Source organism: Chelonoidis abingdonii, chromosome 5 (assembly GCF_003597395.2).
Source record: "Chelonoidis abingdonii isolate Lonesome George chromosome 5, CheloAbing_2.0, whole genome shotgun sequence".
NCBI lineage: Eukaryota > Metazoa > Chordata > Testudines > Testudinidae > Chelonoidis > Chelonoidis abingdonii.
The window spans coordinates 139,158,751-139,180,458 of NC_133773.1; the positions used below are offsets into that span (position 1 = coordinate 139,158,751).

General features: G+C 41.6%; 1 protein-coding gene across 1 annotated transcript in view; it reads left to right on the forward strand.

Annotated features, from left to right (window-relative positions):
- PTPRA (protein tyrosine phosphatase receptor type A) overlaps nucleotides 1–21,708 on the forward strand; it is a 267,066-nt gene that overhangs the window by 200,917 nt on the left and 44,441 nt on the right. The window contains 3 exon segments of the mRNA XM_075066663.1: nucleotides 1,830–1,853; nucleotides 14,258–14,342; nucleotides 17,605–17,678. Of these exon segments, the coding sequence (XP_074922764.1) occupies nucleotides 1,830–1,853; nucleotides 14,258–14,342; nucleotides 17,605–17,678 (183 nt within the window).

A 21,708-nucleotide genomic window follows, 5' to 3' on the forward strand; every position in this document is an offset into this window, starting at 1 on the left:
TGCTATCAATTGCTATAAGCACCACACTGAAAAGTGTTTATATTTCATAAGCCACGGTTATAAGCAACCTGATGGACTCAATAACAATCAATTAACAGTTTATTAAAACATCTAGTAGTTTATCAACCCTTTGTAAACTATTTATAAATGGATTCATATGGTAAAGTGTGAGCCTTGTTTCTACGTGGTTGGTTCTACCTTACTCAAGCTTCGTCACTTGTCCCATGTCCCTGCCTTGCCATTCCCAGGAGGGAAGTGGGTCCGTGGAAGGAGATGGGGGTGGGTTTTTTCCCTAGCATTAATGTTCAAAAGAAATTGGCTTTGTAAAAGCTGGAAACTCTGGGAGAAATGCACTTTAAATCTCACTTTGCATTCAATGAATTATGTGGTTGTTCTATGTTTTGGAAGCAGTACCTGTTCATCCCCTCGTCTCCTTTTCCCCTCCCCACCTCCTCCAGCCCATATGCCATGTGCATGTCACACTGTTTTAAGGAAGACAATTGTTTTACACTGCTGCTGGCTTATCAGGAGACTACAAGTAAGAAAAACAAACAAGGATCACAGAAGTTAGAGGTTGAGAGAGACCTATTAGGTCACATCTGACCCACCCCCTGCCAGTCCATAGCTGTTCCCCACAGTGCTTTGTCTGACAAGCGTGTGTCTTGAAGGGTAACCGTTCATGGAATTCTTGGACCCAGCTTCTTTATTAGATCAGGTCCTCACTGATAAAAATTGGCATCACCCCTTTAAAGGCAATGGAACTGTTCTGATTAACACCAGCTGAGGATCTGACCCATAGTCTTTAGAAGCATGCATGCACATGGCCACTGTTCTCTGCTGCACTGGTGTAGAATTATGCCCTGGGTAGCTATGTGCAGTCACGTTCTTAGGGGGCTCTTGTCTTTCTCACTGAGCCTTGGTTGTTCAAATCAACCTCAGATTTTACATAGCAGCAGCCCCCATTTCAGAGTCTGCTCAGCCTGACTGGTCTCTGGATTCATCTTCCTGTCTGGCAGCACTTTTTGCATCATCTTCCATTAGGCAAAGCTAATGGGACAAGTATAGGACTCCCTTTAAGGGGCCATAGGATCATAATGTGATGAGAAGCTGAGACCCCAGTGTGAGGTTAAGTGGCAATAAAAGTGAACAGGATTCTCAATGCTACAAGCCAGCATTCATTAGAATGTAATAAAAGGCTTGAATTCCATTTGTGATACTTCCACTGTTTACAAACAAGTGGTTTCTTTGCCTTAAGAATTTCCTCAGTCTTGTGTTCTAGTTTTACTCCTGTTCTGTTTGCCACTATTAAATTTTTATACAAAATAATCTTGACGACTTCTCAGTTTATTTTTATAGTCCATTTCAATAGCCACTGAAACCTTTATCTGCCCATCCTTCCTGAACCTGGTGAGTGGTATGTTTCTAGCAATACCAACCCCCAAGTGCTCAAAAATCATGTCTCAAAAACATAAGATGTTTAAATATAATGAGATTTGAAGAAAAAAAAAAGTTGCAGTTATTTCATTTGGCTTGAGACATTTGGGCTCATTCAAATCACGTTTTCAAATTTTTCTCCTCAACTGGAATAGCTAGAAATGTACTTTTTTCTTGAAATGTAAGCTGAGGTTCTCATGTAATCACAGCACTCTGGGAGATAAGGCATTAAAAGAAGAACCAAATATTGTGAGGCTGGCACTAAAATCACCAAGGTTAATTGTCACAATATTGTTCTGTCTCAATTTCTATCCTCCCCCCGATTCTTCTTACAATTTGTATTTCTCTGTGGCTAATGTATTCCTGTTTTTTTTTGTTGTTTTTTTTTTGTGCAGCTGATTCTGATCCGGAGAGAAGAGGTGAGAAGTTCACATCTCATTGCCATGTTATGTCAGTATAGTGTGTATTCCTCTGCTAAGCATGACCAACTGTACTTCGGGATTTTTTTAATAATGTGTGAAAGAACAGAATGCATTCTTAGGGGCAGGATACTGAAAGTCCTCGGGGGCCAGATTTTCAAGAACTCGGCACCTATTATTGGACTAAATGAGCTCAGCTTCCATTTAGACATCCAAGTAAGGTCCACATTTTCAGAAGTACTCAGCCATTCAGCAGCTCCTAGGGTGACCAGTTGTCCTGATTTTATAGGTACAGTCCCAATATTTGGGGGTTTTTCTTATATAGGCTCCTATTACTCCCCTACCTCCCTGTCGTGATTTTTCACACTTGGTATCTGGTCAGCCTAGCTCCCCACGTGACCATTCTGATCACATTTTTTGAAGTGTTTTCTGCCTAATGTGTTTGGGCTCTGTAGAAAATCCGGCCCCTGTCTGGCACCTGTGGATGTTTAATTCTTTTGAAAAAATTACTTCTATCGGGAGTTCTAAACTCTTTTGAAAAATCTGGCATTAGAACCTCCCATAGAGCTGAGTGAATAATTTGTATCTATGGGAGCTATTTGAAGAATTTCCCCTTTCTTTTCTGCTTGGGAATTGCCTGTTATTAATGAGGATTTCCCTAATGTGTTCATTTTTCAAAATTAATTGCCGAACAATTCCTGTGAATAGTTCTTGTTCATGAGCAGATCTGCTAGCAAATAATCAAAATTCCAGCTGTTTTGATTATGATGATAGGTCATTTGGTCTGTTTCTGTCATGTGATTGGTTGAATTTAGCTGAGAGACTCGGGTTTCCCAATGGAATATTTGCAATTACAAATTAATTCAGAAATATAGGAATTGCCAGACCAGATCAGACCAATGGTCCTTTTAGTTTGGTTTTCTGTACTTTGAAATTAGCTTTCTGCAGATATTTTAGCAATACTCCATTCAGTGTTTCAGCTAGATTAGATTACAAGGTGCTCCAATTAACTTGGTTAGATTTGCAACTCTCATGATGCTATGCACAGTGTAAATAACTAGTTAGATACAGTTTCTGCAAATGTTCTTGTCAATAAACATGTTTTGCTAGAACATTCTCAGAAAGTGAAAACAAAAGGGATACAGGCCGAGTGAATTCATTTTAAAACTTAGTTGTACACTTATGGAAACTTTCTGCACAATTCCCCTGCCTCCAGCACAGCATGTGTATTATTCAGTACCCTCTCACACCTGCAAATGCTGAAACAAAAAATTGAAAAATTTTGATTTACTTTTAATCTCTGCTGCTATTAGTTTGTTTTTTTGCACTTCACTTGCTTGGATAGTTAAACTAAACCAGTCAATTTCATTTTCTGGTTCTCCTGGACCAGTGAAAGGTGTTGGTGTTTTAAGTAATGCGGGGGGGAGAGGGGGGGTATTTAAACAAACACACACATTTGTTGAGTTGCGCTTTTTTTGTTTCGTTTAAGTCTCATGAAAACACTTTTGTTCCCATTAGATACAACAAAACATTTTTATTACCTGAGCCTAAATTTTTGCCATCTGTGAGGTTGCGCTAGGGTACCTGAGAGCAGAATTTTATCCCATGAACCAGATCTCTTGTTGGTGTAAATCACTGTAACTCCATTGAAGTCAGTGAGTTACATTGATTTATACCTGCTGCAGATCAGGCATCATATTTTCATTCTGATTTTACTCTTCTTTGTGTCTAGATACTCTAGTTGTGGAGCCTGAACCTGCATTATTTACTTATGCAAGAACTCCTATTGGACCCGGTTTGATTTCTCTTACAGTGATGTGTACATTAAGTAATTCCATTGACTTCAGTGAAGTTATGACACTGTGAAACCACAACAGAGATTAAAATCTGGCTCATTGGCTGACTTCTTCAAGACTGGTTGCTGCAGGATCAGCCCTGTTATGAACACAGCATCTTTGAAATTACACTGGAGTTTTCCTTTGTATCTAAGGAGTGTTGTGAGCAAACATTATAAAAAGTTTATAGGGAAGTGAAGACTTCGAGCAAATATAATTGCTGTCTTTTAAGTCAGGGCAAATGGCCACTGGGAGTTACTTACATTTTTTTAAAGTATCTAGTATCAGGAAGAGGGAAATTGCTGGTACACTTGTAAAGAAAGTTATGGCAATATCTTTAACGACACTTCAAAACTTACCCCTCTTAACAAATTGCTAGTGATGTCTCTAATGCAAGAAAGATAAAGGACCTTTAACTGAAAGTGAGTGAAAATGTTCTGTATTTCCCCCCCCGTGATCATTAAACTTTTAAGAGGAGTGGTACAAAATGGTAAATGTTAGAGAATAAATTATTTAGGGGTGTTATTTAAAAAACAAATAACCCTTTCATTTTACTTATACACTCTGTGTGTGTCTCTCTCTTTCATATGTACACCTATAGCAGCGTCTGTATAAGATATGTCCTAGAAACCTGAAAGAATTTGGTTTGTGTTTGTTTTTTAATCCTCAGATAGCTGTAGTTTGGAATTCCAAGTGCTACTGTAAGATTCATTACTGCAAAACTTAGGGAGAGTTGAGCTTGATGGATTATGCCAGAGAATTAATGCCTCATTGTTCTTTGATTTGTTTCTTTAAATATGGTATTTTCAGAATGAAAATGTGTGTATCATACCAGATCTTGGTTTTATAGCATTGTCATTACATTGCATACAACAGGGCTATTCAGAACTTCCTCAGGATTAGACCTAGAACCACCTGTTTCAAAATCAGAGGCCCCTAGTAGTTGAGCTAGAGGAGAATCTCCTTTAGCTGAAATGAATATAGAGGCTATGACACAAAGTTGAGCAGTTCTGATTCCATCCAGTAGAAGATAGTGTGGGGGGGAGGTTGCATTTGTAGACATGTATGTGTGCATGTGCACGCACACATGCCAGTTCATTACAATACGTACAAAGATATATTATCTAGTAGTTGGGGTAAAGGATTGGAAATCAAGACTCCTGAGTTCTTCAGGAGATCAGTTCACATCTAGCTCACTGTGTGATTTTATACAAGTCACCTAGATTTATAGATTTTAAGGTCAGAAATGACCATTATCAAGGTTTATCTTCTGTATAACACCAAACAAGTAATTTCCTCTTGTGACTCCTGTATTGAGCCCAGTAACTTGAGTTTGATTAAACCATATCTTCTGGAAAGACATCCAGTTTTCATTTAAAGACAAGAGATGGAAAAGCCCCTGTGTCTCCATTTTCTCATCTGTAGAATGGAAATACATCTCTACCTTATAAGGGTGTACTGAGGCTTAAATAACATAAGTAAAGTGCTTTGAGATCTTGGGATGAGACACATCATATAATTGCAAAATATTGTTTTTCATAGATATTGATGAATTTTATTAAAAATTCCTAGTAATACAGCAACTCACAGGAGGCTCATTGTACTAAGCAACCTCGAAATTCATCCCTGTATCCTGGGGCTAACAATCTAGGAAGATGAGCAACATGTAAACAGTTGGGGAGTAATATGCAATAGCAAATACAGAATTTTATAGTGTATGTTGTTACTCTTTGGTTGTTGTATCAGCCTCTTCCAGTTGTCCCTCAGCTGCTTGCTCCTCACCTCTAGCTTCTTGTAGGTATCTCAGCAGAGCTGAGCATTGGGAAATGTGGAGGAGAAGGAACTTGGCCCTATGGATCAGTTCAGGGAGGACGTTATGTACATACAGGGAGACATGGAGAAAAGTGCTTCATCCACTAGACCACACTCCCATCTCACTGTCGATTTCCTGGTACTGTAAATATAGAGATTAGGCCTGATCCAAATGCTGTTGGATATGGGGAAGTTCAGCTCCAGATCCCAACTATGGAGAATGCACATACCTATTAGGGCCGTCAAGCAATTAAAAAAATTAAACAATAATAGAATGCCATTTATTTAAATATTTGTGGATGTTTTTTGTGTTTTCAAATATATTGATTTCAATTACAACAGAATACAAAGGTGTACAGTGCTCACTTTATATTTATTTTTATTACAAGTGTTTGCATTGTAAAAAGACAAAAGAAATAGTATTTTTCAATTCACCTAATGCAAGTACTGTAGTGCAATCTCTATTTCATTAAAGTTGAACTTACAAATATAGAATTATGTACAAAAATACTGCATTCAAAAATAAATGTAAAATTTTAGAGTTTGCAAGTCCCCTTAGTTCTACTTCTTGTTCAGACAAACAACTTTGTTTACATTTGCAGGAGATAATGCTGCTCGCTTCTTGTTTACAATGTCACCTGAAAGTGAGAACAGACATTCTCATGGCACTGTTGTAGCTGGCATCAAAAGATATTTACATGCCAGACTGGTAGTTCCGGTTATATAGTTTCTGCATTGGAGTGTTGCTCTTTTTAAGACTTCTGAAAGCATGCTCCCTACCACATCCCTCTCAGATTCTGGCAGGCACTTCAGATTCTTCAATCTTGTGTCGAGTGCTGTAGCTATCTTTAGAAATCTCATATTGGTACCTTCTTTGAGTTTTGTGAAATCTGCAGTGAAAGTGTTCTTAAAATGAACAACATGTGCTGGGTCATCATCCAAGACTACTATAACATGAAATATATGTCAAGTGTCAGAGGGGTAGCCGTGTTAGTCTGGCTCTGTAAAAGCAGCAGAGAGTCCTGTGGCACGTTATAGACTAACAGACGTATTGGAGCATGAGCTTTCGTGGGTGAATACCCACTTCGTCGGATGCATGTAGTGGAAATCTCCAGGGGCAGGCTAGAGAAAACGAGGTCAATTCAATCAGGGAGGATGAGGCCCTCTTCTAGCAGTTGAGGTCTGAAAACTAAGGGAGAAGAAACTGCTTTTGTAGTTGGCTAGCCATTCACATCTTTGTTTAATCCTGATTAAAGTTGAACTATGAAATATATGGCAGAATGTGGGTAAAACAGAGCAGGAGACGTACAATTCTCCCCCAAGGCGTTCAGTCACAAGTTTAATTAACGCATTTTTTTTTTATGACCGTCAGCAGCATGGAAGCATGTTCTCTGGAATGGTGGCCGAAGCATGAAGGGTCATACGAATGGCATGTAAATACCTTGCAGTGCTGGCTACAAAAGTGCCATGCAAATACCTGTTCTCACTTTCTGGTGATGTAAATAAGAAGTGGGCAACGTTATTTCCTGCAAATGTAAACAAACTTGTTTGTCTTAATGATTGACTGAACAAGAATCAGGACTGAGTGGACTTGTAGCCTCTGAAGTTTTAAGATTTGTTTTTGAGTGCAGTTATGTAACAAAAAAAAAAATCTGCATTTGTAAGTTGCACTTTCAGGACAAAGAGATTGCACTACAGTACTTGTATGAAGTGAATTGAAAAATACTATTTCTTCTGTTTATCGTTTTTACAATAACAATATTTGTAATCAAAATATATACTGATTTCAGTTACAACACAGTATACAAGATATATATAAAAATGTAGAAAAACATCCAAAATATTTAATAAATTTCAATTGGTAGTCTCTTGTTTTAACAGTATGATTAAAACTGCGATTAATCACAATTAATTTTTTTAATGAAGATTAATTTTGGGGGTTAATCAAGTGTGCCAAATGCGATTGACAGCCTTAGTATGTCTACATGTGCTGCAGGATCATGATACAGGCTGGGAAAGGCAGATCGCATCAGGAGAGCAGTCCAGGAAGGAGCTAGGAACATCTGGCATGGAGCCAATGGAGAGATGAGGTGGAGGGAGGTAGTTGGAAAGTCATGTGGCTTGTGGTTGGAAAGAAAGTAATGTGTGTGATGGCTCATGGCAGGGAGTTTGGAGCAAGGAAGGAGACAGGATTCCTGCTGGAAGGGGAGAAGAAGAATGGCTGGTTATGAGTCCCTCTGTATACTACTCCTTAGAACAGTGGTCCCCAAACTTTTTCAGTTGTGCCCCTCTGGGAGCCATGGTCAGGGGCCTAGGCTGGGAGCAGGGCAGGGGCTGCGGTTAGGAACAAGGCTGCGCTCAGGGCTAGAGCTGCGGCCGGGAGCGGAGCCACGGCTGGGGCCAGGGGCAGGGCTGGAGTGGAGCTGGGGGCAGAGCAGGGCTGGGTGGTACTCCCTTCTCACCCCCAATAGGGGCTGACCAGGGCCCTGCTGTGCTCCCCTGAACATTCCGCCGTGGCCCCTCTAGGGGGCCTTGCCCCACAGGTTGGGGACCATTGCCTTAGAACCTAACGATGCTACTTGAGAGCGTGGAAGCCATGTATAGAGAATATTGTAGTGATTGTTGTCCTAGCCAAATCCACTTCAAAGAAAGTGGGTTAATAATCTAAGACCCACTTGAAAGAACTATCAACATAAACTTCCTCTAAAATTCCTTATCTGCAACACCTTGATTGGAGGAAGGATGGATTTGTGGTCAAGGCACTGGTCTGGAAAAATCTGGGTTCAATTCCTGACTCTGCCACAAATTCACTGTATGACCTTGGGCAAGTCACTTAATTTCTGAGTCTCCTCTTCCCATCTGTAAAAAGGAGATAATGATCCTTCCTTTCTCCCATCCTTTGTCTTGTCTATTTAGACTGTAAACTCTTTGGAAAAGAAACTGTCTCTAACCAGTGCACATACAGCATCTAGCATTATGATGCCCCAATTTCATGTGGCTCAGCTGTAATGCAAATAATAGCTAAAAATGAAAGAAACTTGCTAATGTGAGGTAAATTTTCCATTGTGGACTTGAAGCTTGCACCTGCAAAATGTCATGAGTAAATCCCAAATGTCCTGTGGAAATCTGGGAATTGTGAGTCAGCTGCTCCCAACTGGGTGGATTTAATTGCTGCCTTGGCCTTACGTTGGCCCTCTGCTTTGGGGAGAATTTCACTCAGCTATGTACATGTTTCCTGTAACTGTTGCAGTCTTTGTAATAATGTCTGTAAATGATGTGCACACATTTTTGTGTGTGTATATGTTTGCATTGATTTTGCATTTACAAAGCCCAAACACAAGTGCTGACAAGAGTCTAGCAGCTCCCGTCAACAGGGAGACTGTACTGGACTAAGTGAGGGATGGAGCCAATAAATATGACTTAATGAGACAGCCTCGATGACTTGCCCTTTTTTCTCCCTCCCTTCCCCCTCCATGGGATTTCTTGACAGTGATGAGTTGCTGTTGACTTTGGCCTCTTTTTGCCTGTGCTGATTTCTAAAGTCAATATGGCCTTTTAAACTAAAATATCCAAACAGAACACACCTGGTTTATTTTCCCTATTCCCACACCCCACCCAACCACACTGTCTGTTGCTGGTTTAGGATGTTGAAAAAGCAACAAGCATATAGCAGTGGGTGGAGTCTTTGAGCTCCTTGCTTTGTGATTTACTTTTTTACTGGGCTTTTATGAACAAACTCTTTTTGGTTTATCTTGAGTTGTTTTTATTCTAGTTTCTCTTTTTCTCCAAATTTGATTGTAAAGAAAACTGAAGGGAACCAAACAAGGTTGGCAACATGAATTCCCTTGCAGCCGCTGGACAATGTTTAAGAAGTGTGGATGCTTTGTGGTTAAGGCACAGTTCTGAGACTCAGGAGATTGGGGTATTCATGGTTCTGTCACAGACTGTGTAAGACCTTTGACCAGTCATGGGGGCAACCAGTGTGTTAATCTCCCTTGAAAATCTGGCCCTTCATTTCTCTGTTCTGTCTGTCTTGTCTAATTACATTGTCAGTTCTTTGGGATAGGCACTGTTTCTTATTATATATATGTACAGTGCCTAGCACTATCTAAGATAATTATATGCCCCCCGTTACCATAATAATGAGGGCCTGGCTCTTTAGTGTATATAGTCTATATATTCTCACAACACTGTAAGAATAGGGAAGTACTATCTCCATTTTACAGATAGGGAACTGAGGTTCAGATAAACTAAGTGACATGCTCAAGGTCTCTCAGAAAATCTAGGGCAGAGCAGAGAAATGAACCAAGTCTCCTCAAGTCCCAGGCTGTGTCTATCCATTGGACCATCTTTGCAGTAGGGCTTGTATCTCAGCTGTAACTTCTAGGTTCTGTCATAATGTGAATAATTAATAACACCACTGTGTTTTGGATGTTAATTGGATTCCACTGAAACCCACTTTCAATTTTAACTAAGTTTTTTTTGTGCAGGAATTTCCCTGTCTATTTTTAAATGAGCACCAAAGTTTGAGCTCCTTTGTGGGTTGAGAAAGTGTGCAGGAGGGAAGCCTTGCTCTCGTAGGAGCTTTTGAGACCCACTAGGTCAAGACTGTCCTGCTGCAGAGACTAGCAAGGGCATAGGAGGGATGTGTGACCATGAGAAGTGAACTGCAGGAAGGAATGGGGGTGGGGGACAGTGGGAATGCTTCTATCCGAATAGTGAACTTTCAGCACTCAGCCTTTTGCTGGGCCCCTCTGTCTGCGCTGGGCCCCTGTGCGCGCACACCCACTATGCCTCCATGGTCCTGCATCCACCTTCTCTGCCTTTTCTCCCCTGCCCTATTCCATGCTAACTCCCTTTTGTCCTCCAGAGGTCCCCACATGCCCTGAATCACCCCTTTGTGTCTCACCAGTGCCCTTCCTCTTCCTCCTGCCTGCCCAGAGGGCACCACATCATGTGTGCACCCTCACCCCACTCTCCAGCTCCCTTCCCTGGTTCATGTCCCTCCCTCAGTATTGCCAACCCTACATGTTCAAAAACCATAACATTGGTTTAAATATCATGACATTTTATTAATTTTATAAAAATAAATTTATGGTTTGTTTTCTTTGCCTTTTGGTTTCTGAGCCATTGGAGTGCACACAAGTCACATTTTCAAGCTTTTCTCTGCAACCACGAGGGCTAGAAATTTAATTTAATTTTTAAATGAAAGTTGATATGCTCACATAATCACATGACTCAAGGAGCTGGGGCTTTAAGAAAAAAGAACCGGCTATTGTGAGACTTGCAATAAAATCGCAAGAGTTGGTCACACTACTTTCTGTATCATGTCCTCTCCCAGATTTTTGCCTCTCCACATTTCCCTTTAGTCTCCTACTCTGAAGTCCAGGCCTTGGCCCGTCACCTACCTCCCTCCCTGCCTCTTCTGGCTCAGTCTACCAGCTGAATTCAGTGTATGTTCTTAAACCTTTCTCTGTGTGCACTTAACAACCCCAGCCCCAGCCCTCCCAAAACTACAAAAAGTCTCCTTGCCTCAGCAAGGCCAATGAGTATCTTGGCCAACCATTTTAGGGATGTAATTTAATAATATCTAGCTCTTATATAGTGACTTACAAAGTATCATTATCCCCATTTTACAGATGGGGAAACTGACACATGGGAGAGGAATTGACTTGCCTAAGGTCACCCAGCAAGCCAGTGGCCAAGACGGGAATAGAACCCAAGTCTCTTTAGTCAGTTTCATTGCTCTATGTGCTGGCCCACGCTGCCAGAATAAACAACCTCTGGTTTACCTAGCATAAACTAAAGGCGCATTTTCAGAACATCCTCACTTTAAAAGTCTTGCTTTGATATTTACTGAACTTCCCATTGTGGGATGCAGTGTGCAGAATTTCAGGAGATTCAGCTTCTTTTGTAAGGTTCTTAGAGAGGGAGTGAGAAAGTGAGTGTGAAGATCCGGAAATTTTATTATCTGATGCAGCTCCTGCGAATGTCAGAGGAATGACTTCTGTTGACATTAGTGGGAACAGGATCCAGCCCACACAATGGAGTTAGCTTTAGTCTTAACTATAGACCAACTTGCAATCCCCTTTCCTTCCCCGGGCCAGCAAGCACGAAGTGGTGGTGGTTCATTTCACTTGCATTCACTGCAAATGCAGCCCAGATAAAGAGACCAAGCTAATGATTTGCTAGAGCAGTAGTTTTCAAGCTCTGGCCCGCAAATCCCTGAGTATGTGCAGACTATGTCTAAGATTTCCAAAGGGGTCCATGCCTCCATTTGAAATTTTTTGAGTCTGTAAATGAAAAAAGGTTGAAAACCACTGCCCTAGAGCAAACCCTTCCAGCTGCTGTTGGCAGGTGATTGGTGTGAGGCATGATTAATAGGCAGCGGCTTTGAAAGGGAGCACATCTAGCAGCAGGATGCAGGAAGCTTGGGGTTTTTCGCAGCTATACTTTTGACACTTCTGGTCTGACGAGTTAGAGCTTTTCTGCTGTGGCCGTTAACTGTGGTCTTGCTACCTGACCCACCTAGAAAACCCCAAGCAGGAAACAAAATGTAGAGCCTCCTCTCCCCCAATCCCAAACCGATGTTGCATGCTGTGCGAACCTGCTGCTGCTGCTGCTGCTCTCAGTGAAAGCAGCGGCAAAACTCATACTGGCTTTCACAGTAGTAGATCAGGTCCTCTGTGAGGCAGGTTTTCATGATGAGTTAACATAGGGAGAGCGTTTTTGTGACCATGTCGTGCACAGGGGTTAGTGATTGCTAAATGCTTGTTGAGAGAGAGGAGAAGGCAACTCCATACACACAGCCAAAGCTGGCTGTGAATGCCCCTGAAAATGCCACGAGATGGTATTGTTGGCATCCCCGCTTGTTCCAGCTCATTACAAATGCACAGAATGTGTCCTTCAGGGCTACTTCACTGTCTGCTTGACTTTGTCTAGCTCTCCATCTCTCTTCATATAGGGCACTAGCCCTAGCAACCAGTTTGGCAGGTCTCAGTGGTCAGTTGCAAGCACCTCATTTGTAAAACTTGCTGCATGTTTCAAAGGGTGAGAGCATTTTGTATATGTGAATTTGCAAAGGAGTCGCACATTTCCTGCCCATGAAAAGTGTGTGTGTGTGTGAGAGAGAGAGAGAGCACTACAGTTGAACAGTTTTACTAAAGTTTTAGCTAATAACCTACAAGTGTTAATGCTACAGCATATATAGTGGCTTGCCTAGAATCTCATTCTCAATAAATTAAATATCCGTAGGGGGAGAGCAGTAGAGATGTGAACCAAAACTCATCTGAGTTTGTTCACCCCCCTTTCTGTGATGGGCTGAAGTTGATGCTAAATTTAATCACCTTGCACTCTGCAAAACTTTTTGGATTTGGATTTTAACCCTCCTACTTCAGAAGTGTCCAGGTCAGGGCGTTGTTTTTGTTCATATTGCCCTCTCAGTACATAGGAGAGGGAGATGGGCCCTGAATCAAAACCATGATGCCACTAAACTTTGGATGTGGATTCCAACATAGTGACTTGTGCCCATCATGCCTCTAATACACACACAACAGGGGTGAGCAATAATTTTTGCAGGGGGGCCACTCCACAAATTTTGGTACATCATCATGGGCTGCACATTTCTACTATATTAATGGAGGAGGTGCGGGGTTTGGGTGCAGGAGGGAGCTCCAGGCTGGTGCAGAGTGTTGGGGTGCAGGTGAAGGGTATGGGCTCTGGGAGGGAGTTTGGTGCAGGAGGGAGCTCCTGCCTGGGGCAGGGGATTTGGGTGCAGGAAAGGATGCGGGGTATGGGAGGGAGTTTGGGTACAGAAGGGAGCTCTGCTCTGGTGCAGAGTGTTGGGAGTGCAGGAGAGGGTGAGGGGTGTAGGCTCTGGGAGAGAGTTTGGTACAGGAAGGGGTTCTGACCTGGGACAGGGGTGCAGGACGGGGTGCGAGGTGCAGGCTCTGTCTGGAAGGCGCTTAGCACAGGCGGCTCTTGGCTGGTGGCGCAGCAGGCTACCTGCATGCTATGGCCCCACGCCGCTCCCAGAAACGGCTGCTGCTGGCATGCCTCTGTGCGCCCCTTTGGGGGAGGGGGCAGCGGGTCTCTGTGCACCGCCCCTGCCACAAGCACTGCTGCCACAAGCACTGCCGCCACAGCTCCCGGAGTTGTGAGGACATTGCTGGGAGCGGGGGCAGCGCACCGAGCCACACCCCACACCCCCCCGCCAGGGCTGTGCAGAGACTTGCCAGGAGCAGCTAGCTGCTTCCAGGAGCGGCGTGGGGCCACAGCAGACAGGCAACCTGCCTGAGCACCCTGCTGTGCCGTGGGACTTTTAGCGGCTAGCAGATCGCGAGGGAGCAGCCAAAAAGCTTGGCGGGCTGGACAGAAATGTTAGACGGGCCTAATTTTGTCCACCCTGATGTAGAAGGAAAGGGAGACATTCCACTGTGTGAAATACTCCTAAAATAGTTCCTTTCCTAGGGTCAGATCCTGCAGTAAAGGATTTTTCAAGGAAGGTTAGGGTGCACAGAATCAGTATTTAGAGTATCAAATAGGATATCAGTTTGGGGGACTCAGTAAGTGATCAGTAATGCTGAAATATGCAATCTGTGTTTCTATCATGTATGACTTGATAATGTATCATTATTAAACAATTCGATCGTCTTTAGGCCAGAAATTGTAGAGTGATCTGGTTTGTAAAATGATGTAACTGGATGTTTTAAGATAACTGCTGCTTCTTTTTTAACTGAGTCTACTTTTTTGTTTCAGATGAGACTCCAATTATAGCTGTAATGGTGGCCCTATCTTCCCTGCTAGTCATAGTATTTATAATTATTGTGCTGTACATGTTAAGGTAAGAAACACTTATAACACTCACCTCCCTATGGGATATTAGTGACATGTTTTCAGTCTCCTTAAGTTAATTAACACACACTATTAAGCAGATGGCTTGCAGCTATGCTAACTTGGGCCTTTTGTTCTGTTTCCTAAGCTAAGCAGGACTGACTTAGCCAGTCTTTACAAGGGAGACCTCCAAGGACTATGCAGATAGTGTGCTAGTATTTGGGTAGGTGATGCTTTTCCCTGTGGATCAGTGTAAAGCAAATCCTCCTCATAAGGGTAAGAGGTGCTGTGCTACTAAAGATGGACTCTCTGAGATTATAGGTCCCAACTCCTTGTGCCATTAAAAGTCTGTTGATTCTTTGTGCAAAGGTAAGGGTACTACCGATCAAATTTTATGTTGGGTAACTATACTCAACTAACTGAAATCCTTCTGCATTTAGAGCTGGAGATGATTTCTCTCCCCCCCCCCCCCCCCTTCAACCTTGATTCAAAGCCCACTGAAGCCAGTGGGAATCTTTCTGTTAACTTCAATGTGTTCTGCATCAGGCCTTGAAACAGTGGCCCCATTCTGCACTAGAGGTGGATGCATTTAATAGGTGTGTGAAGTGGTCTCTCTGATCTGGAAGAAGCTTTGGAATCCTTCAAACTGAAAGGTGTTGTAGACATGATCTATTTTGATATTAGTAAGGCTTTTGACACAGTGCCGCATGACATTTTCATAAGCAAATTAGGAAAATGTCTAGGTGAAATGGGTGTACAGTTGGTTGAAAGACCATACTCAGTAACTATCAATGGTCTGCTGTCTGACTGGGAGGGTGTATCTATTGGGATCCTGCAAGGGTCAGTTCTAGGTCCAGTACGATTTAACATTTTCATTAATGACTTGGATAATGGAGTAAAGAGCATGCTTATAAAAATGTGTAAATGACACGAAGCTCTGAAGTGTTGCAAGTGCTTTGGAGGGCGGGATTAAAATTCAAAATGACCATGACAATTTGGAGGATTGGTCTGGAATCGACAGCATGAAATTCAGTGAGGACAAGTGTAATATACAACACTTACGATGCAAAAATCAAACGTACAACTACAAAATGGGGATTAACTGGCTAGGTGTAGTATTGCTGAAGAAGATTGGGGGTTATAGTGGATCACAAATTGAATGATAGTCAAGAATATGATGCAATTGTGAAAAAGGCAAATATCATTCTGGGGTGTTTTAACAGGAGTGTTGTATATAACATACAGGAAGTAATTATCCCACTTGCTCTGCACTGGTGAGGCCTCAGGTGAAGTACTGTGTCCAGTTTTGGGTGACACACTTCAAGAAAAATGGATAAATTGGAGAGAGTTAAGAGGAGAGCAACAAAAATGATAAGTTTTAGGAAACCTGACCTATGATGAAAGGTTTAAAAATGGAGAATGTGTAGTTTTTGGGAAAAGACTGAGGGGGGGACCTGACAACAGTCTTCAAATGGGTTGAGGTCTGTTCTAAAGAGGACTGTGATCAGTTGTTGCCCATGTCCAATGAAGGTAGGACAAGAAGTAATGGGCTTCATCTACAGCAAGGAAGATTTAGATTAGTTACTAGGAAAAACTTTTTAACAATGAGGATAGTTAAGCACTGGAATAGGTTTCCAAGGGAGGTTATGGAGTCTGTCTCTGGACATTTTTAAGAAAAGGTTAGACAACCCCCTGTGAGGGATGGTCTAGATTATTTTGGTCCTGCCTCAGCACATAGGGCTGGACTAGGTGACCTCTCAAGGTCCCTTCCTGCCCCACATTTCTGTAATGTGTTCTGTAAATGTAACTTTTCAGTGAGAGCAGATGAAAGTCACTGGAACTATACTTTAATGAAACTTTCTTAAGTACATTTTAAAAGATACAAAGCATTAGATTGGACCTTTCTGAATTGTAACCTCATTAACTGCTCTCGTCCTGAATGCAAATGGTCAACTAGGAGTGAGTGTTTATTCACCTCCAGTAAATATTTTATTTAATTGCCGGAATGTTTAGTTGATTAAAAAAAAAAAAAGCAATTTCCTTTGGTGATGGGAAAATTCCCTTCATTTCTTGGCTTGGGCCCAATGGAAGTAAATGGAGTTTTGCCTTTGATTTCAGCATAAGCATGATTTGGGCCCTCGGCACCTGGAGCTTCAGACAACTCTTAGATCTTATAAAGCAATGTCAGTAGCCTCTCTCTTTCCCGCCACTTATAGGCCTTTATTCAGCAAAGTAATTAACCCTGAACCAATGGGTCTTAAATGTGCTTGAAGTAAAAAGTACCTAGTTAAATGTTTTGTTGAATAGAAATGAATTTAAGCATGTATTTAAGTGCTTTGCTGAATCAGGCCACAGAACATACACTGTTGGGGTACCCCATTCTTAATGCTTGTCATTTTCACTCATCTCTGCATTTGGCTTCTGGAATCCTTTGAATCTCAGCTGGTGTAAGGTTAGATGTGTCTGTGTTAGGGTTTTCTGTAGCTCCTATTACCATAGTATCTAAGAGCATTTGATGTTAATGAGCGTGTGATGGTGAATTCATGAAGGTTTCAGAAAGGGAAATACTGCAGCACCTCAGCTGTTCTTAGCACTGGGGCTTCTGACCTCCAAAGGGGTAAACAGGCATTCTCAACTGACTTCTGCAGAAGCAGATTTGCTCTGCCATTTCCTACCAGATGCCACAAGTGTCTCCTAAATTATGATACAGCTCCCCAAGACAGCTGTTCTGAGGCTTAGTGGTAACTGATGTTTGCCTGAAGAAGCCATGTTGTGAATATGGAGGTCACTGTGTGAATGAGAATAGGCCCTCCTTCCCTTTTGGGCTGTGCGGTTAATGACTGGATACGTAAACTAGTGGTCTGAGCACTGAATCAGGAGCCAGGAACTCCCCAGTGTTAGTTTTAGTTCTGCCACTGACACTCTTTCTGACCTTGGTCTCTTTTTCCCTGTGTGTAAAATAAGGAAAATCCTACTTCCTGCAGTGCATGGGGACTGTGAATCTTGCACCCAAATTCTGTCCTAAGTTACAATCTGTATGACCCCAGTAAATTCCTTCAAAGATGTAAAGTACTCAGTACTGGATGAGAGTTAGTATTTTTATTTATAAGAAATCTCAAAATAACTGACTCCAAGACTAAAAGCTGTTGAGCAGCCAGGGGGAGAAGTAACACATAGTGAAACTTTGATTTATTTGGGTGAGAAATATACCCATCTTAATTGATCTCCTTGGATGGGCAGCTGCTGATTTTCTGAACTCTCTCCTTCATTAGGTTTAAGAAATACAAGCAAGCTGGGAGCCATTCCAACTCATTTCGCTTGTCCAATGGCCGAACAGATGACACAGGTGAATCTTTGCTTTCCATTCTCTGGGCTGGTCTACACTATGGGGGGAAATCGATTTAAGATATACAACTTCAGCTACGTGAATAACGTAGCTGAAGTCGAAGTATCTTAGATCGAATTAGCTACCGTTGTCATGGTGCGGGATCGATGTCCGCGGCTCCCCATGTCAACTCCGCTACCGCCGTTCGGGTTGGTGGAGTTCCGGGATCGATAGGAGCCCGTTCGGGGATCGATATATCGTGTCTCATCTACATGCGATATATCGATCCCCGAGAAATAAATTGCTACCCGCCGATACGGCAGGTAGTGAAGACGTAGCCTCTGTGACCCCCCACCCCTCCCAGAGAGAATGTGGATTTTGTCTTCCTCTAGTGACTAGTTCATATAACGGGTTAATGAGTTTCCTTCAGCTGCTAAATTGGGGACATTTTCCATAAGCTCAAGTAGTAGGGACTCAGGCTGTTACAGCTGAAAGTCCTGAGTTCAAATGTTGCTGGGTTAGTTATAAAAGACTCAAGGAGCTCATCTGTTAGCTTAACACAGAGAAGGTTGAGAAATGACTTGATCAATCTACAGGTACCTAAATGGGAAGCAGAAACTTGACAATAGAATGCTTGCCAATCTAGCAAACAAAGGTATAACAAGAAACACTGTCTGGAAGTTGAAGCTAGACACATTCAGACTAGAAATAGGCTGCAAACGTTTAACAGTGAGAGTAATTTAACTCTTGGAACAACCTATCAAGGGTTGTGGTGCATTTTCTGTCACTAGCTAATTTTAAATCAAGGTGAAATATTTTCCTAAAAAATCTTGCTCTAGTTCAAACAGGAATTAATTCAGGGCAGTTCTCTGGCCTGTGTTATACAGTAGGTCAGACTAGATGATCACAATGGTCTCTCCTGGGTTTATAATATATATATATATATAATGGTACTAAGTGTAGCACGTCTTGTAGTTTTCATTAAACTGGTACAGCTCTCTCCCTGTTTTTGGAGTAAATTATGTTGTCCCCTTTTCTACTGGGATGAAAAAATGTGTTTGTTTCCATGTTTTTGTAGAGATTCATTTGTATATAAAATATAGATCTACTTCCACTATTCATCATTGTGCTTGATTGCAGCTAAATAGAGCTTAGCGGGTTAGCTGTTGCATGGGAATCCTCCAAAGAAAAGCTAAATATTTCTTCCTTCTGAGCCATCGCTGCACCAAATACCCCTGGGAGGCTGTTTGACTCAAAGCGTCGTATTGCATGCTAGAGCCTATACTATACCTCCATATGAAGCATTAATGGCAGCAGTCAGTTCATTTTATGGTAATTAGGTGCAGTCTTCAGGCTCTTGGGAAGTTATCTACGCAGCCCTCAGTTGGGCAAAAGTTTGGGCACTGAAAAACGTGCATGTGCACAAATTTTCAGATTTTTTTTTTGTTTTTACATTTTGATCAGCTCTTAGATGGTTTTATTCTGCTTGTTTGCAAAATTGAAATTGTTCATTTTCCAAAATTTTGCATGGAATCTTTTACCCAAGACGTTTTCTCAAGTTTTGAAATAAACTGAACATTTTCAAAAATAATTAAAAAAACACAACTCTGTCTAAACCAATTGATCAAAATTCTCAGTAACTGGCCCCCAAATGAAAACAAACCCCAAAGTGATGAAATTAAAATCCAGAAAATGTCAAGACAATCAGAATATTGTCATTAGATTTTTTAAAGCTATTTTGTACTAATCTTTTTTATTTGAAATAATTTCAAGCAGCTCTACACACAGAGGCTTCAATCCTGCAAAGACCGATGCTTGTGCTTAACTTTACACACTGTGAGTAGTCTTATTGACTTCAATAGGACTACTCCGTGCATAAAGGTAAGCCTGCAGTCTCCTAGGTGCTACTGGTCTCAAGTTGCAGTGAGGGAGGTTTAGGTTGGATATTAGGAAAATCTTTTTCACTAGAAGGGTGGTGAAGCACTGGAATGGGTTACCTAGGGAGGTGGTGGAATCTCCTTCCTTAGAGGTTTTTAAGGTCCGGGTTGACAAAGCCCCGGCTGGGATGACTTAGTTGGGATTGATCCTGCTTTGAGCAGGGGGTTGGACTAGATGACCTCCTGAGGTCCCTTCCAACCCTGACATGCTGTGATTCTATCCTGAGTTAGAAAGGACACCCTCATTTCTCAAACATGAGTTTGAGGGGTAATTTTGTGGCAAGCTGCAAAGGGTGGGGGGAGGAATTGATCTTATCCCCCTTTTCACTTGTTTCTGATGTATGGAAGGCCTGAAGGAGTGGTGGTGATAAGGTTACAGTAGAGTCTGGAGGCCCCTGCCCAATATCTGGACCCCATTTGACTAGACACTGTACAAACCCAAGACTATGAGGTGCCTGGAGAAATAGTGACATTATGGCACCACAAATATCAATTGACAGAAAGCTAGGTAACTGAGCGGGGAAGGGATTTACAGGCAATACAGTGATTTTTTTTTTCTCATGAAATATTTTTCCTGAAAAGCAACTTTTTTCTATTTTCAGTTTAAAACTTTCTTTTAATTTTTTAGATTTTCATTAAACAAAAAAATTGGTACTTTATTTTTTTATTTTTATTTTTTTGACAAAATCAAACTTGTTTTGCAAAAATTTCCATTTAGTTGAAAAGGTATTTTCCATTGAAAGAAACTTTCCGATGAAAAATGTATGACCACCTATAATAATCACAGTTGAAAATTACTCTTCAGTTTTGTTAATACAGATGCTCCCTGGGGTATGCAAACCCGATTTATGCAAATCCGCACTTACGGGAAAAGTTCTGTACGTTTTTTATTGTTGTTTTGGTGCGTAATTGTCAGGTATACATTCCCAACTTACATAAAATTTGACTTGCGCAAGGCGTTCCAGAACGAAATGCTTGCATAAGTTGGGGAGCGTCTGTACCTGTTTAAGTCCTATATCCAACATTTTGGAGAAAAGACATTGTTGTTAAAGTTCCAGCAGCCCCTACTGCTTCAGTTCAAGGGTAAGAGCTGAATAAACCTCTGAGACACCTTTTAGGAGGTCATCCAGCAAAACCAGAGGAGACCAAGTTTGACATTTCTGATTTTTTTTAGCTGAAAAAAATATAGAAAAAACACCCCCATTCTATTTTTAAAAATCTTGGACACTGATTTTTTTCCATCCTAAGGTGTCAAAAAAAGGGTACAAGCCCAATTTTAAAAGTCCATTGCAAGTCCCTTTTAAGGCACATGACTGAGAGTCATGACACCTGGCTTCCCTTTCTTTCTCTGCAGCCGATTTGCTTTGTGACTTTGGGCCAAAACTTTCACAGTTGGGTACCTGAAATAGTCACCTAAATAAGTGCTGTAATGTGTGCTATGCTCCTCTGAATTCTGTTTAGCTCCTTGAACTTGAGCACATCTGCATGGTATTGGAATACCCTTCAGTAGCACATTAAGCCTGAAAATCAGCCTCTGTTTATTTTGATGCTTAAGGCCTTCGTTGTATAAGAAACTTATACTGGTGTAAACTAAGTTGTGAATTTAAACTTCTGTGCTTACACTGATAGAACCCTCATGTGGCCACTCTTACTCCGGTGTGAGGGCCTTTTTTTTTTTTTTGGCTTAGCTAATGTTGCTTGGAAAACAGTTTCTGCATAACCAAAAAAAGCTACTCTTCTGCCAGAATGCATGTTTCCATATGGGAGAGTTATAAAAGTAGAGTGTATAGTATGACTGGTAAAACTTTCCCACATAGACAAGGCCATAGTATGACTTTAAATGACATTACTTTAGGTATCCAGGGTCAAAAACTTAGCCTTGCTTGTATCTGTTGTACTTCTTTAAAATGTGGACAATAATACCCACCCCACAGGGATGTTGGAAGAGTTACTTCATTAATGTTTCCAAAGCATTGGGACATTCTTGCATGGCAGATCCTGTAGAACAAGGGTGGGCAAACTTTTTTGGCCTGAGGTCCACTTCAGCGTTGCAAAACTGTATGGAGGGCTGGGTAGGGAAGACTGTGCATCCCCAAACAGCCTGGCCCCCACCC